The 15,873-nt window shown below is 43.6% G+C and overlaps 1 protein-coding gene across 2 annotated transcripts in view; it reads right to left on the bottom strand.

The window, feature by feature from the left end:
* Positions 1 to 15,873, bottom strand: part of LRGUK (leucine rich repeats and guanylate kinase domain containing) — a 127,205-nt gene that overhangs the window by 21,298 nt on the left and 90,034 nt on the right. For both annotated transcript variants that reach the window (XM_077473021.1, XM_077473022.1), the window contains 3 exons: positions 5,429 to 5,525; positions 2,544 to 2,657; positions 598 to 799 (listed from right to left, as the gene is read on the bottom strand). In XM_077473021.1, the coding sequence (XP_077329147.1) occupies positions 598 to 799; positions 2,544 to 2,657; positions 5,429 to 5,525 (413 nt within the window). The remainder of the gene's footprint in view (positions 1 to 597; positions 800 to 2,543; positions 2,658 to 5,428; positions 5,526 to 15,873) is intronic.

Below are 15,873 nucleotides of genomic sequence, written 5' to 3'. Positions count from 1 at the left end.
ACTATATTTTGTTTTTTATTAGTAAATAATACAAATACACTATATGGACAAAAGTATATAGATGCCCTTCTTGTGTATTAAGTAAAGGTATTTCCAGTGAAGAGTATTGTGAATACTACAACAAACAGTACAATAACATTTTTGGACTATTGTGCATTCCAATCTTGTGCCAACAGTTTAAGAAAGGCCACTTTCTGTTCCAGCATGACTATATTACACTGTACACAGTGCAGGGTCCTTAAAAACATGGTTTGATGAGTTTGGTGTAGACGACCTTGAGTGACCTGCATAGAGCCTTGACCTCAACCCTACTGAACACCTTAGGGATGAATTGTAGTGCCAATTGCAAGCAAGCTATTCTTGATCAACATTAGTAGTTGACCTCACAAAGGCTGTTATAGTTTCAGGGAAGAGGGGGAAACTGCATATTTAATGCCTATGGTTTTGAAATGGGATATCTAACAAGGTCATATAGGTACGATGGGCAGGTGTTCACAAACGTTTGGCCACATAAGAAATTTATATATTAGATCATATTACATGCTGCAAGATGTCTGTACTAAAGTGTAAAAAAAGAAGGAAATAAAATGCTATTACCTGTGTTGATGACTGCATCAAAGTAGCCTGGGCAGTCCTGGTGAATCTTTATATACATATCCACTCTAGACACAGCAACATCTATCTCAGGTCTAGTAAACAAACCCTTCCTCCTCAGCCAGCCTTCATACTTCTCCTTGTTCATTGGCAGGAGCAAGATGTAGCGGGGTTTAAAGTAGGAATTCTTCAAACTTCTAACACCCTAAAACATGGATATCAACCCAAGTCAGTTTCATACATTATTTTATATTTTTAGTGCAGAACGCAAAGCAACAGGGAAAGTTCAGTAAATGGCTAGGTATGTGAAGTAAATGCAAACCCCCTGTAATGGTGGATCTCTAAGTGCCAGAATTCTAAGATAACATCTATGGAGGGGAACACAGGTCACAGGACATTCCACATCACCACATACCAGCATCTGCTGGCCTCACCTGCTGACTACTGGCAAGAAGAACCATTACAGCATTAAATAATGACTACACTATGGGGGTCACCCGCTCTTAGTCCTATTTTACTCCTGATACTCACATCCTCTTGGTTCCTTTGAGGCTATCTATGCTTGTCTTTCTTAATCATTGGCACCCATGCCAATAACTGTAGGTTCTTCATGTACATAAAATTTGAGTGATAGTAATTTGAACTGCTTCTTGAGTTCCTCCTACTTCTCTGCTTGGTTTGAACTATAATAGAGCTGCAAATAGCCATATAGAGCAGAAATAAAGGCACTTACAATAGCATTTCACATCTCATAAGCCTAACACTTGTTTTATTCTACTGATGTGTACTGAAAGATGTGTTAAACATTTGCTTGGAGTTCTGCTTTACATTTTTTTGCACAGGGTGCAGCCAAAATGCATTTCAGGCTTAAATGCACTTTTTTTCAGAGTTTTGATGAGTCTTTGAAAAAAAGGTGTAAGAGCTGTATAATGTGGCATTTCCTAAACTAAGAAAGGTTTCCACAGTCCAGCTCTGTGCTGATCTTCCACATTCTTGGTACTTATCTGTCAGCAAGACAAACCAGATCAGCTCCCAGCCTCAGTGAATGACCATGGGAGCAGAATCCAGCTGGAGTTGGATGCTTCTCTATATATTTGATGTTCCTCTACGTATTTCTGTAAACATAATTTCAATTGTCATGACACAAAAGTCATATGGGGGCACAGAGGCCTACTTTAGTTAGGTGTTGGTCGGCACAGTGGTGTAGCGGGTAGCACTCTCGCCTCGCTGGTTCAAATCCCAACCACGACACTACCTGCCTGGAGTTTGCATGTTCTCCCTGTACCTGCGTGGGTTTCCTCCGGGTAATTGGCTTCTATCTAAATTGGCCCTAGTATATGAATGTGAGATAGGGACCTTAGATTGTAAACTGCTTGAGGGTAGGGGCTGATGTGAATGTACAATGCATAAGTAAAGTGTTGCGTGAATTGATGGCGCTATACAAGTACATTGAATAATAATAATGTCATAAATGTATTTATTTTATCTTATACAAAATAAAAGGGTTATTGTTATGTAATAGTTTAGTATCATAGAGTTTTATCTCATATGTATTACTTCTATTTAAACAGTGTGGAGTTCTTTTTTAAGACATAACAGGTTCATAAGGGTCCACAAGCTATAATCCTGAACAACTACATCTGTCCAGAGTAAACTGAAATATGATGATTAGTGGACATAGGCTACTGCACTTTGCACATTCTCATCACTCTTTGCACTACTTTAGCTAGATGTACAGGCAGGACCTAAATGCTGAAAGATCTTTCAATAATGGGTTACTTCAGCATGCATGTTATGCCCATGGAGGATAGTGGAAGGGAAGGAGAAAATCTCTGGCACTGGATTAAAAAATAAAATAGCAGTCCATGTGATCCAGTACCAGTACTAAATAAACACAAATCACACTTTGTAGACTAACTGGATTTATGAAAATACAATGCAAGAAATACCTCTATTTCCATGTGAGTGCAGCAAGCAAGACCTTCTCTGGCAACAGACTCCACGGCCTCTCCGCTCAGACCATAGTAGTGACCACTGTATTTCATAGTCAGGAGAAACAAACCCTAGAAGACGACAAAACCATATATTACCAATATAATGATAACACTGAGAACTCAAATATAAGTGGTGTGAATTGGTAAGTAACATGAAGTATTTATGTCAGATAGTCCCATTTTTTACATTATTAAACTTTCAGTCCATACAAACTAGATACTTATTTTTTAAACAAATGCTGGAGTGTTCAATCACCAGCCGTGTCTTATATATTCTGTGTACTTCACCAGTGAAATCTCTGACAGGGTGAGCCATCTGTGATGCATATTTCAAGGTGGTCAAAGCTTCAGAGACATGGCTTTGTCAGATGATTGCTCTCAAATGACTGTGATCACCATCTGGGACCACAGATATATTTCAAAAAAAGTTTTCAATGAATTGAAATCTGTAGATCTTGTGAAAATAATACCAGGTGATTTTGCCAGGTAGGTAATTTATAACTTGTACTACTGATTCACCATGACATATGCTCCTGGTGGGAGTTGGACTCAAGTGGCCATGCTGACATAAATTATGCAGGCATGGTCAACTGTTTAAACTATCAGTGAATCAGTCAAGAGCAATGATGTATGCAGCCAATACTGGAGGAAATCCTTTAGACCCCCTTCACACTGAGGTGCTTTACAGTGCTAAAAATAGTGCCTGCATAGCGCCGCTCCTCTCTCTCCAGTGTGAAAGCCCGAGTGCTTTCACACTGGAGCGGTGTGCTTGTAGGAGGTTAAAAAAACTCCTGCTCCTATCTAAAATACTTATTGATTGTAGCCGTATTAGTGCAATTGTGACAGAGAAAATTGAGTACTGTCCGTGATACTTTGTTTATTTGCACTAACATACAATTTTTCAGGACAAGCTTTCGGGGTATGTCCCCTTCTTCAAGGTCCAAGCAGTACTGATTTACACATTTTTAAGCAGAATGTAAAAACAAAACAAACAAAAAAAAACACCTCTGAGGGAAAGAAGAGGAAAAAAAACAACAAAGAAAACACATACAAATCAATGGCAATAAAGATAACAGAAAAGTTAGTGAGATAAGACAGAGGGAGAGCTATGGAATGGAGGGGGGGGGGGGGGGTGCTAGTCACAGAGGGGGTTGTAAAACATTAGTATAATGAGTAAGGAAACCTATATCTAAATTCAGACCATTATTTTTTGTGTCAAAAAGAATTATCATTCTTAGTTCAAAGGTTTTCCTTTCCTGGATAGTTCTGAAATTCCCTCTAAGAACTAAAACATTGAGGTCTTCTATAGTGTGGTCCGGTTGTGAGAAGTGATGTCCCACAGGTGTGCATAAACTGTCTTCTTTATGTTCCTTGATGGTATGTCTGTGTAAATTCATGAGAAGTGATGTCCCACAGGTGTGCATAAACTGTCTTCTTTATGTTCCTTGATGGTATGTCTGTGTAAATTCATCCTCGTAGGATGAATTTACACAGACATACCATCAAGGAACATAAAGAAGACAGTTTATGCACACCTGTGGGAGATCACTCTCCCTCTGTCTTATCTCACTAACTCTTCTGTTATCTTTATTGCCATTGATTTGTATGTGGTTTTTTTTTGTTGTTTTTTTTCTCTTCTTTCCCTCAGAGGTGTTTTTTTTTTTTTTGTTTTGTTTTTACATTCTGCTTAAAAATTTGTAAATCAGTACTGCTTGGACTTTGAAGAAGGGGACATACCCCGAAAGCTTGTCCTGAAAAATTGTATGTTAGTGCAAATAAAAAAAAGTATCACGGACAGTACTCATTTTTCTCTATCATTAAAAAACATATTACTACATTATAATTATTGCCACTTATACTGAATCTAGATTAGGATATTCGCTCGGTATGATGCAGTTTCTTTGATAATTGATATTGATAATGATATTGATAATGCTTAAATTGTAACACCAATTTACTGTATTTAGAGTTAAAGTATAACTAAAGAAAATACTTTTTTTTTTTTTTTCCGTTTTGCAAAAAGCCTGTCCCCGCTGGGAGATCCACCTTCTCTATGGGTTCTGTTTACCTACATCACCAAGAGTGAAAGAAAATCTTAAATGGGTTATTACCTAAAAGCAAGGGAATCTTTCAATGGGACACAGATCTCCCCAAATGGGATGCAGATCGTAAAGAAAAATAAAACCTGACAGGGGTTATAACCCTCCCTTACGCTAGCCATCCCTACTTTAAAGAAGAACTTCAATAGCTTGGTGGAGATTTTAATTCATTTTTAAGTCCATTAATTTTAAACTGATGCATTATATAGTTTTAAATATAAATACACAATCTTTATTCTACAATTAACATTTATGTCAGCTCCATGATATGGTACGCTATGAAAGCACGGCACAAGTACTTATTTAATAAAAGTGTTTTTTTTTTTATATAACTGAAAGTTCATACTTCCAATGTCTGGAGTATGAAAAGTAGGCAACCCCACTGCAGTTTCATTGTGACAGCGACCAAGGACTGAATAATCTATTGCAAGGCATGAGCACTGTCATTTGGAGGGAGCCCCGACTATGGCTGGGACATGGGAACCTATGAGTGACATCACTGCTCCTGAAATTCTCAGCTGTTGTCCAGCACTCTCCTCTCTACTGCAGTCACCACTGGCTGACACAGGGGATCACATGACCGGACTGAAGCAGGCTGAACATTTTAAGGTTAGCTAGGTATAGGCTTTACTTCAATGTTTTTCAACTTAAAGGCGCACTTACATTAGGTGAAATACAATGTATCATGCTAATTAAGAACACTATTAAAAATCCTGTTTACACAAAATGGCAATTGCTTACAGAGCATGTCATATCCTCGAATATCTCAGGGGTGACAAAATGAAAATCAAACCGTTTCTCTTCTCCAAAGTAAGGATTTCTGGTGGTGTGACAGGGGCTGAAACAATAAAAAGGCATTTTTAATGGAAATTCTAAGCATATAATATAACAGAAATAAAGAAAATAATTTCCTATTTAAAAAGTGGTTCAACAAAAACACGTTGGCCTCAAAGACACAAGAGGTAGTTTACATTTTTTTTATGCCTCTGAATGCAGCTCTATTTCAGCCCATGCACATTGTGGTGCTTAGATCTGGATTTTACAGCACAAAGTAAAATGCCCAAATCTGCACTCAGGGAAAAGCTTGCTCACATAATTTACGCACATATGTAAATTCTAGCCAATAGAATTAGTTTACCTGTATATACGTCTAAATGCTGTAAAACTGTAAACATGAATAAATTAGTGCAATTATGCATCAAAAGGAGCATTTTTACGCTTAATCTTTCTGCCAGCTTCTGGCAGAAAGATTCAGCTTAGATGGGAGTAGTAGTAGCGGTATTAAACCCAAAACCAAAAATGTAATGGGGAAGATTTACTCAGGCCGGGTTCACACTGGTATGGCACGACAGATGTACCACTTTGGATCCAACTTTTCCCTGCAACTTGAAGTCCGACATGCGTCCGACTTCAATGAAAAGGGATCCAACTTTGAGACCTGACAATACCAGGCACCATGTCTGGTATGAATCTTTTGGATGAACTCCGCGCATAATGTAAAAAAAAAAAAAACAGCATGGGTTCCCCCTCCAAGAGCATACCAGGCCCTTTGGTCTGGTATGGGTTTTAAGGGGAACCCCCACGCAGGAAAAACAGTGTGGAGCCCCCCCCCAAAATCTATACCAGATTCTTATTCCAAGCACACAGCCTGGCAGGTCAGGAAAGGGGGTGGGGATGAGCGAGCGCCCCCCTCCTGAACCCTACCGGGCCCCATGCCCTCAACATGGGGGGGTGGACCCCCCACCCCAAAGCACCCTGTCCCCATGTTGATGAGGACAAGGGCCTCTTCCCGACTGTTGGTTGTCCGAGTCTGCGGGCGGGGGGCTTATCGCAATCTGGAAGCCTCCACCCTATGTGAATGAGTATGGGGTACATTGTACCCCTACCCATTCACCTAAAAAAATTTCAAAAATAAAAGGTTTTAAAAGTAATTATTTAAGGCAGTTCTGTAGTCTCTTCCGATTTCTTCTCTCCTCTCCGACTCCTCCGCTGACATCTTCTACCGGTTCTTCTCCCCTCTGCGGGTTTTCTCTGCTGATGTCTTCTAGCCCTCTTCAGTTCTTCTCCCCCTGTCCGCTGTCTTCTCCGCTATCTTCACGCTCTTTTGCTGAGTCTTCTCCGCAGTGTTCTCCCTCTGTTCTTCTTCTGATGTTGACTCAACATTCTCTCACGCTAATGTAGGTGCATGGTGTGCCACTATTTATACTGGCATGGGACGGGGTCACCAGAGGCCCTCCCCTTATGACCTCACCCCCCCATCATGCCCCGGGCATTAAAATCATAAAGGGTGGGGCCTCCGGGTGACATCACCCGGTGACCCCCACCCCATGCCAATATAAGTAGTGGCACACCACAGAGACGGCAGAGCTGCCTTAATAAATTATTTTAAAAACCTGTGTACTGTGTTTTATTTTTGATACTTTTTTTTTTAGGTGAATGGGTAGGGGTACAATGAACCCCATACTAATTCACATAGGGTGGGGGGCCGAGATGTGGGGCCCCTTGGTAAAGGGGGTTTCCAGATTCCGATAAGCCCCCTGCCCACAAACCCCGACAACCAATGGCCAGGGTTGTCGGGAAGAGGCCCTTGTCCTCATCAACATGTGGACAAGGTGCTTTGGGGTGGGGGGCGCAGGGCCCCCCTGCCCTGCACCCACCCCCCCATGTTGAGGGCATGCGGCCTGGTGCAGTTCAGGAAGGGGGGGGGGGCGCTCGCTCGACCCAACCCCTTTTCTGACCTGCCAGGCTGTGTGCTTGGATAATGGTCTGGTATGGATTTTGGGGAGAACCCCCACTCCGTTTTTTCAGCATGGGGGTTCCCCTTAAAATCCATACCGGACAGAAGGGCCTGGTATGCCATTTTATTTTTTTTATTTGGCGTGAAGTTCTCCTTCAAGATCATCGGTGCACAAGTTGCATGACAAAGTCAGATCAGTCAAGATGGTGATCCCACTTTGATGCGACTTCAGTGATATTCAATGGGCTGCAGTAGGATCAAAGTTGCGCAGGGAGCATTTTCAAAGTAGGACCGACTTGTGTCGGACCAATTAAGACGGCTCCCATAGGGAAACATTGATGTTCACACGTCATGCGACATGAGCTCCCAATGTCAAAGCATTTGTCATACCAGTGTGAACTCGGCCTAAAACTGGAGAGTGCAAAATCTGTTTCAGCTGTGCATGGTAGCCAATCAGCTTCTAACTTCAGCTGGTTCAGTTAACCACTTCAACCCCGGAAGGATTTGCCTCCTCAATGACCAGGCCATTTTTTGCGATACGGCACTGCGTCGCTTCAACTGACAATTGTGTGGTCGTGCGACATTGTACACAAAATTATTTTGGTGGTATTTTCTCATCTCTGCGTACTTAGATTTTTTGTGTTATAAACAAAAATGAGTGACAAGTAAGAAAAAAACAATATTTTTTAATTTTTGCTATTATAAATATCCAAAAATAACATTTTAAATTCTTCATTAGTTTAGTATTTTGTATTCTTCTACATATTTTTTGTTAAAAAAATCCTATTAAGCGTATATTGGTTTGCGCAAAAGTTATAGTGTCTACAAAATAGGGGATAGATTTATGGCATTTTTATCTTTATTTTATTTTTATTTTTTACTAGTAATGGCGGTGATCTGCGATTTTTATTGTGACTGTGACATTGCGGTGAACATATCAGACACTTGACACATTTTTGGGACCATAGACATTTATGCAGCGATCAATGCTATAAAAATGCACCGATTACTGTGTAAATGTCACTGGCAGGGAAGGGGTTAACACTAGGGGGCGATCAACGGGTTACATTTGTTCCTTAGTTATTGTTTCTGTGAGGGGTTGGGACTGATTAGGGGAAGAGACATATCGCTGTTCACAATTACTGCAAACAGCAGATCTGTCTTTACTTCCCTGTCAGATCAGATTCTGGCTTTTGTGATCGCACCCACTGGCCATGCGCATCAGGTCCCTCCGGCGGCATGCGCACACCTGCTATGGCTCTTGAGGAAGCTGCCGTACATATAGGGCGATTTACACAGGAGAACCATCCTTCTGCCATATATGTACAACAGCTGGTTGGCAAGTGATTAAGCTTTGACAAAAAAAATGGAAATTGATTGGTTTCTATAGAGCTGCACCAGATTTTGCACTCTGCAGTTTTAAGCCTCGTACACACGATCAGATTTTCGGATGACCATTCATCCGTTTTTTTTGTTGCATGCTAGCCTCATGTCCAAAATTAAGAGGTTACTCAGCATACAAAAAATTTCATACGACAGAATACAACTTCAGAAGTCACATCATGTGTTGAATAGTTTTTGTATGTATTCTTTCGTTTCTAAGCATGCATAGCCTTGCTCTTACGATTTTATTTGGATGAAAAGCATACTAATTAAACAAAAATCGGACGTTGAGTTCATGTACAACAACAATTTTATAGTCTGCGCATTCAGCTTTTGTCTGACGAAAAACATGAATCGGCTGTCGAAAGCAATATACTAACGATCCGAATATCGGCAGATCGTTCGTAGGACATTTTATTTCCCGATTTGTGTGTACGGGCTTTTAGTAGATCAACCCCAATGTATTGCAGCTTACCAATCATTAGATGTGATGGCTGCATTCGTTTTCTTTTTAGGTTTTCCCCTCTGTTTATGTCTGGTGATCTGACCAGTAACTTACATCATATATTAGAATGCCCCGTTCTGGACAGGGGGCACATTTGAACACCAGCATTGTTAATCTGGGGGAGGGAAGTGTTGCATGTGCTAGCAGATTTATTTACACAATGGGTTTGATTTACTAAAGGCAAATCCACTCTGGTGGATTGGCCTTTAGTAAATTAACCCCTATGTCTAGCGGATCGGATGGCCGTCGGGTGTACATGGACAGGCGGTCCATTTACATCTGACCCCACCCATAGAGGATAGCGGGCTGTGTCTGTGAACACATGGATAAGCCATCCACCTGCTCAGCAGGGATCAACAGACAGGACTACTTCTCCTGGCCCATGTGAAAGAGCCCTAAAAAGAAAACAAATTCATCCATCACATCTAAGCCCCTGTACACACGGTCGGAGATTCTACCAACCAAATCCGTCTGATTTTTTCCATAAATCTGACGGATTGTGTCCGAAACTGTTGCATACACACGGTCGGACTAAGTTGTCGAAAAATCCGATCTTTCGGAACATGATGACGTAATTTCGTTACGATGGGACTACATTCAGGCTAGTAGCCAATAGCTTTGATGTAGGAATTTGATCAGGGCATGCGTGGCACTTGGTCCGATCAAAATTCTCTACACATGATCGGATTACGTCCGACCGGCCCAGTTGGTCGGGAAATATTTCCAACATGTTGGAAAATTGGATCCGACGGAGATTCGGACGGAATCAGTCTGATGCATACCACACACAGTCGGATTATCTGACGACACGGTTCGATAAGACGCATTCCGACGGATTCTCCGACCGTGTGTACGCGGCATAAGAATCGGTAAGCTGCAATATAATTAATGTTTTAGCATACTTCTTGCTACCTTCTACCTGCTCCCCACTGTATTGTAAACCTGTCACTGGCAAGTTCTTGCCAATAAGAGAATCATTAGATGAGGGCCCTAAAACTGGAAGAGTCACTATTTCAGTTTTCATTAACACCTGGCCCTACAGAAGAAATCTAAAGCTGCAGCTCCCAGAATCAGAAAAACAGAAGGGGTTATAGTCGCAGACTCACCTGTGCAACTAGGTTAAGTTGTACTAAAGTCAAAACATGTTTTACCTTAAACAATTCCCTGTGTTAAGGTGAAAAAATGCTCCACAGTCTGTTCTCCACACCCCATCCCTACACACTTACCTGACTCCTGTCACCACCCCGCCACTGTCTTGGCTGCATCACCGCTCCCCCTTCTAGTCTCACGGGAAACACCAAGAGCAGTGGAAGCCATAGGCTGCTGCTGCTGTTTTTTCAAATGCCTGTGAGAAGGGATCTGGGGCTTGGCTTACCAGTGCTGTGTATGTCTATGGAGGCACACAGCCTGGCTCAGGAGCACATGCGCACACATGGGTGCCTCCAAAGTCGGTCGTACAGCACCGGCAGGGCAATGTCAGAAAGGGCTGCCCTGTGGAATATCCTTGCACAGAGCAGGTAATTATAGCTTTTTTCTTTTTTTATGTTAACCCCCAAAAAATCCTTTATGCCACGTACACACGATCGGACTTTGCAGCGGAGGTCTGCCGGACTTTCCGAACGAGCGGACCTGCCCACACATGACCGGACTTTTCCGGCGGACTAGGTTCGACGGACAATCTGCTGGACTATGGTGGGAGTCCGCCGGACTTTTGAAATGAACGGACTTGCCCACACACGGAGAAAAGTCCGTTCATTTTGAACGTGGCTCCAGGTAGCCGGGACTAGTGAAGTAAGTCAATGTCGCCGCCTCTATCGGCAAGATTGACACGTCGCTGGCCCCGTCACCTGGTATGGACTTAAAGGGGAAGCCCTACGCCGAAAAAATGGCCTGCGGCCCCCCACCCCAAAGCACCTTGTCCCCATGTTGATTAGGACAAGGGCCTCTTCCCGACAACCCTGGCCGTTGATTCTCGGCTCTACGGGGGGGGGGGCTTATCGGACCCCCCCCAAGACGGAAGACCACCGGAACTGTCTAATAAATTATTTTAAAAACTTGTGTTGTGTTTTTTTATTTACACTTTTTTCACCAGGTGAATGGGTACATTGTACCCCATACTCATTCAAATAGGGTGGGGGGCCGATATCTGGGGGATTCTGGATTCTGATAAGCCCCCCCATCCGCAGACCCCGACAACTAACGGCCAGGGTTGTCGGGAAGAGGCCCTTGTCCTCATCAACATGGGGACAAGGTGCTTTGGTGTGGGTGGGCAGCAGGGCCCCCCTTCCCCAAAGCACCACCCATGTTGAGGGCACGCGGCCTGGTATGGCTCAGGAGGGGGGGCGCTCGCTCGTCCCCACCCACTTTCCTGACTGGTCAGGCTACGTGCTCGGATGAGGGTCTGATATGGACTTTTGGGGGGACCCCCACACCGTTTTTTTTGGCGTAGGGCTTCCCTTTAAGTCCATACCAGGTAACGGGGCTAGTGAGGCATCAATCTCACCGATGGAGGCGGCGACATTTACTTCCTTCACTAGTCCCGGCTACCTGGAGCCGCGTTCAAAATTAACAGACTTTTCTCCATGTGTGGGCAAGTCCGTTCATTTCAAAAGTCCGGCGGACTGCCGAGTCTGGCGGACAATTTTGAGTCAAAACTTCTTTCTAAGTCCGCCGTACTTTTGGGAACAAAAAGTCCGCCGGAGCCCACACACGAGGGGTTGTCCGGCGGACGCTGGGCCAAGTCCGCCGTATAGTCCGATCGTGTGTAAGGGGCATTAGAGTCACTTCAAGAGTAAAATCATCTGAAGGTTCTTCTGAAAAAAATACTATAAGCTTAACCACTAGGAATCTGCGCTATAGCCGAATGACGGCTACAGCACGGACCTCCTTTGCCGGGACGACGTCTATTGACGTCGTCCCGTGCACGAGCGGCCTGCACGCCCCCGGAAGGGCGCGCGCGGCGCGCTCTGTGATCACCGAGTCTATGAGACTCGCCTGATCACGGATCGAAGCAAGGGGTCGATCCCGACCCCTTACCACGTGATCAGCTGTCAGCCAATGACAGCTGATCATGTGATCACAACAGAGCCGGTAATCGGCTATTTTTCCTCAGCGTGCTGACAGCGCGAGGATAAAAAAAAAGCCGATCACCGGCGGCCGTGAGAGGGACTTCAGTCCCGATCATGGCCAAGCCATCAGTGCCCGCCTGACCCCTGCCAGTGCAACATATATATAGTAAATTTGCCACCCATCAGTACCACCCCTTAGTGCCCATAGTGCCACCCATTAGTGCCACCCATCAGTGCCCATAGTGTCACCCATCAGTGCCTACAGTGTCACCTATCAGTGCCCACAATCTGCCTCAACAACAGTGCTGCACCTCATATGCCACATATCCGTGCCCATCAGTGTCATCTACCAGTGCCCATCAGTGCCCAGCAGTGCCACCTATCAGAGCCACCTATCAGTGCCCATCAGTCCCATCTATCAGTGGTACCTATCCTTGCCCATCCGTGCCTCCCATCCGTGCCATCTTATCTGTGCCCATCTTTGCCGCCTTATCTGTGCCCATCAGTGCTGCCTTATCTGTGCCTATCGGTGCCACCTTAACCGTGCCTATCAATGCCCACCAGTGCAGCCTATCAGTGCCCACCAGTGCTGCCTCTTTAGGGTGGACCTCCGCTTTAAGACAACACTTGTGGTGAAGCTGCTCATAGGTTTTTCTCACCGTTATTTTCACAGCTAGGTTTACATCTCACTTTTCTTCCAGTCCACTCAGAGTGACATGAAAAACATATGCCCCGTCACCTAAGGAAGCCACCTATGACTAGGCTCTTACATTACCTTCATGGAAGAAACAGCCAAGAGTATATGTGTCTAAGGAGTATAGCTGAACTTACATAAGTTGGCTGATTAATGCTCTGTACAGAATGTAAACCAGAAAAATTCCAAAGATCCACTGTATAACTTGAAAAAGGATGTTACGTGTTCAACTAAGTTATGGTTATGGTTTCAATCCAGCAAGGTTTATATTCTTACTTCCATGCGGTGTCATATGCCGGGGCCCATCTAAATTAAACCAAGATGGTGCATATGGCCTTGATCATATTTCAAAGTAATGTTTTCCTTACTAATCTTCTAAACTAAGCAAGAGAAAGCACAGTGCCCAGCTGTGAGGTTAATAAGTCTATGATCACAATTTTTTTTCTATCCTTAGTCATGTTAAAATGCTCTACATGCTGCAATTTCCACTTTAAAGAAAGTTCACCTTGGTGTGGAAAACTTAATATGATGCTGACAAGCACATCTAAATATGAAGGTTTTTTTTTTTTTTTTTCTTATTTCATAGTGTGCAGCAATTCCCACCATTTGGCAATCATATCCTATGAATATACAATATAAAACTTGTGCTAGGTAATGTGCCAAAAAATTTTTAAATAAATAAATATATAATAATATGAAATATTACAGCAGTAGCTATCACAAAGGTGCTAAAACCTCAAGAATAGATAGAATGGGTGGACAGCGCTTACAGGATAGTGATGAAACACAATTACATGACGTGCCCAAAAAACATTATCCATCACAATAAATCAAATATTCATATGAATAAATTACAGTCTGTATTCAAGTGCTGAGTGCTCCAAAAAAGTGCATTGGTGCTTCAAAAGATTTAAAGCAGGTTATTTACTAAAGCTGGAGAGTGTAAAATCTGGTGCAACTCTGAATACAAACTAATCAGCTACCAGGGTTTATTGCCAAAGCTTAATTGAACAAGCTGAAGTTAAGAGGCTGATTGGCTACCATTGTCAGCTTCTACAGATTCCTATTGCACCAGTTGTAGTAAATCTCCCCCACTGTGTCACACTTCCCTCTTGTGGCCCCATTCACCAAAAAAGTATAGACCCTCAGCTTTGCAGTCTGGGGTCAAAAAAAGCTGTGATCTATGTGACCTGGTGTATGAGGGATGAATTCTCAGAAGCCTCTCCATATGGGTAATCTCGTAGATATATCAAAGTGGATCGACCATACTCAGACAAAAAAAAAAACAAAGAGAAACCAATAGTGAAATACCGCTAACACTGTGAAATTGCAGGTGGGGGCGACTTAACCACTTCCATACCGGGCACTTTCCCCCCTTCCTGTCGCACTTTGAATGACAATTTCACGGTCATGCAACACTGTACCCAAACTACATTTTTATCATTTCTTCCCACAAATAGAGCTTTCTTTTGGTGGTATTTGATCACCTCTGCGGTTTTAAATTTTTGAGCTATAAACGAAAAATGACAGACAATTTAAAAAGAAAACACTGATGAACACTGATAGGCGGCACTGGTGGGCACTGATAGGTGGCACTGAATAGGCAGCACTCATGAGGAGCTAGTGACGGGCATTACTGAGTGGCACTTCGATGGGGCACTGACAGGCATTACTGATTGGCACTTTTTTTGGGCACTGAGCAGCACTGTTATGGGCACTGACAGACCTTTATTATGGGGACAGGCTGGTAGGTGTTGGGCACTGATTGGCAGCTGATGGGCACCTTTTGATGGGGCTGTGCTGATAAGGGACACGCTGACAAGGAGAGTCGATCAGCTCTCCCTGTCAGCATGAACTGAGGAAAGTTGTTTACCATCAATTCTTGGTTCACGCGATGATCAGCTGTGATTGGTCACATCTGATCACGTGGTAAGAAGCCTTGTCAGAGGCTAAATAACAAGATCGGAGTTGGGTGTGTCAGACTGATACACAGCACCTCCGATCGCCGCACTGCGTGTCAGCGCGGGCCAGCTGTGTTATCCTGGGCACGTCATATGACGTCCGGTCAGGATATCACAACCACTTTGCCGACGTCATTCTGCTATATGGCGGGCAGCAAGTGGTTAAGGCTGCTTCTCCCTTCCCCCAACACGTCATGATTCTGGTCCTTCCTTGCTGCCTGTTATTCATGCCTAGTCTGATCCAGTCTGCACACCCCTGCCTTGATCCTGCCTCTCTCTGCTCTCTCTGCTCAGCACTCAGTCATGATCCCCCTACCTTGTATCCCTGCATTCCCTGTAATCCTATCTGCACCTTGTATATTGTTGTACTTAGTCTTTAGTTTTGTTGGTTATAGATTTTGTCAGGGAGGTTGGTTCTTGTTTGCCTTTGGGGTTGTTTATGTTTGTTTGCTGTGTTCATGGTTTGTTGTGTGTTCACTGTAAACAAATATCACCTTAAAGATATATACTTTGATTGTTTGATCTCAGTTCCCTTGTGTAGCTACATGTCTAGTCTCCTTAGCCGCTGATTCCTGACACAGGCATCAGTGTAAGTTCCAGGTCCACTGCTGGCCGGAGTGCATTCCACGCAAGGCAGAAGTTGCATCACTGGTTAGCGAAACACATTTCGCCCCTCCTCCAGGGCATCAAAGGACGTTGGCCTTTTAATAATGCCCTGGAGCGGTGAAACGCATTGTCCTTTGATGACGACCTGGAGGAGGGGCGAAACTCGTTGACATAATTCTGGTTGCGCTAACCAGTGACGCAACTTCCACCTTCTGTGGTACGCACACCAACA

This window comes from Lithobates pipiens, unplaced genomic scaffold (assembly GCF_037356315.1).
Source record: "Lithobates pipiens isolate NorthernLeopardFrog02 unplaced genomic scaffold, aLitPip1_a1.2 Scaffold_8, whole genome shotgun sequence".
In the NCBI taxonomy this organism is placed as follows: Eukaryota; Metazoa; Chordata; class Amphibia; order Anura; family Ranidae; genus Lithobates; species Lithobates pipiens.
Note: the sequence above shows the minus strand (reverse complement) of the source record. Positions and strands in the feature narration are given on the sequence as shown.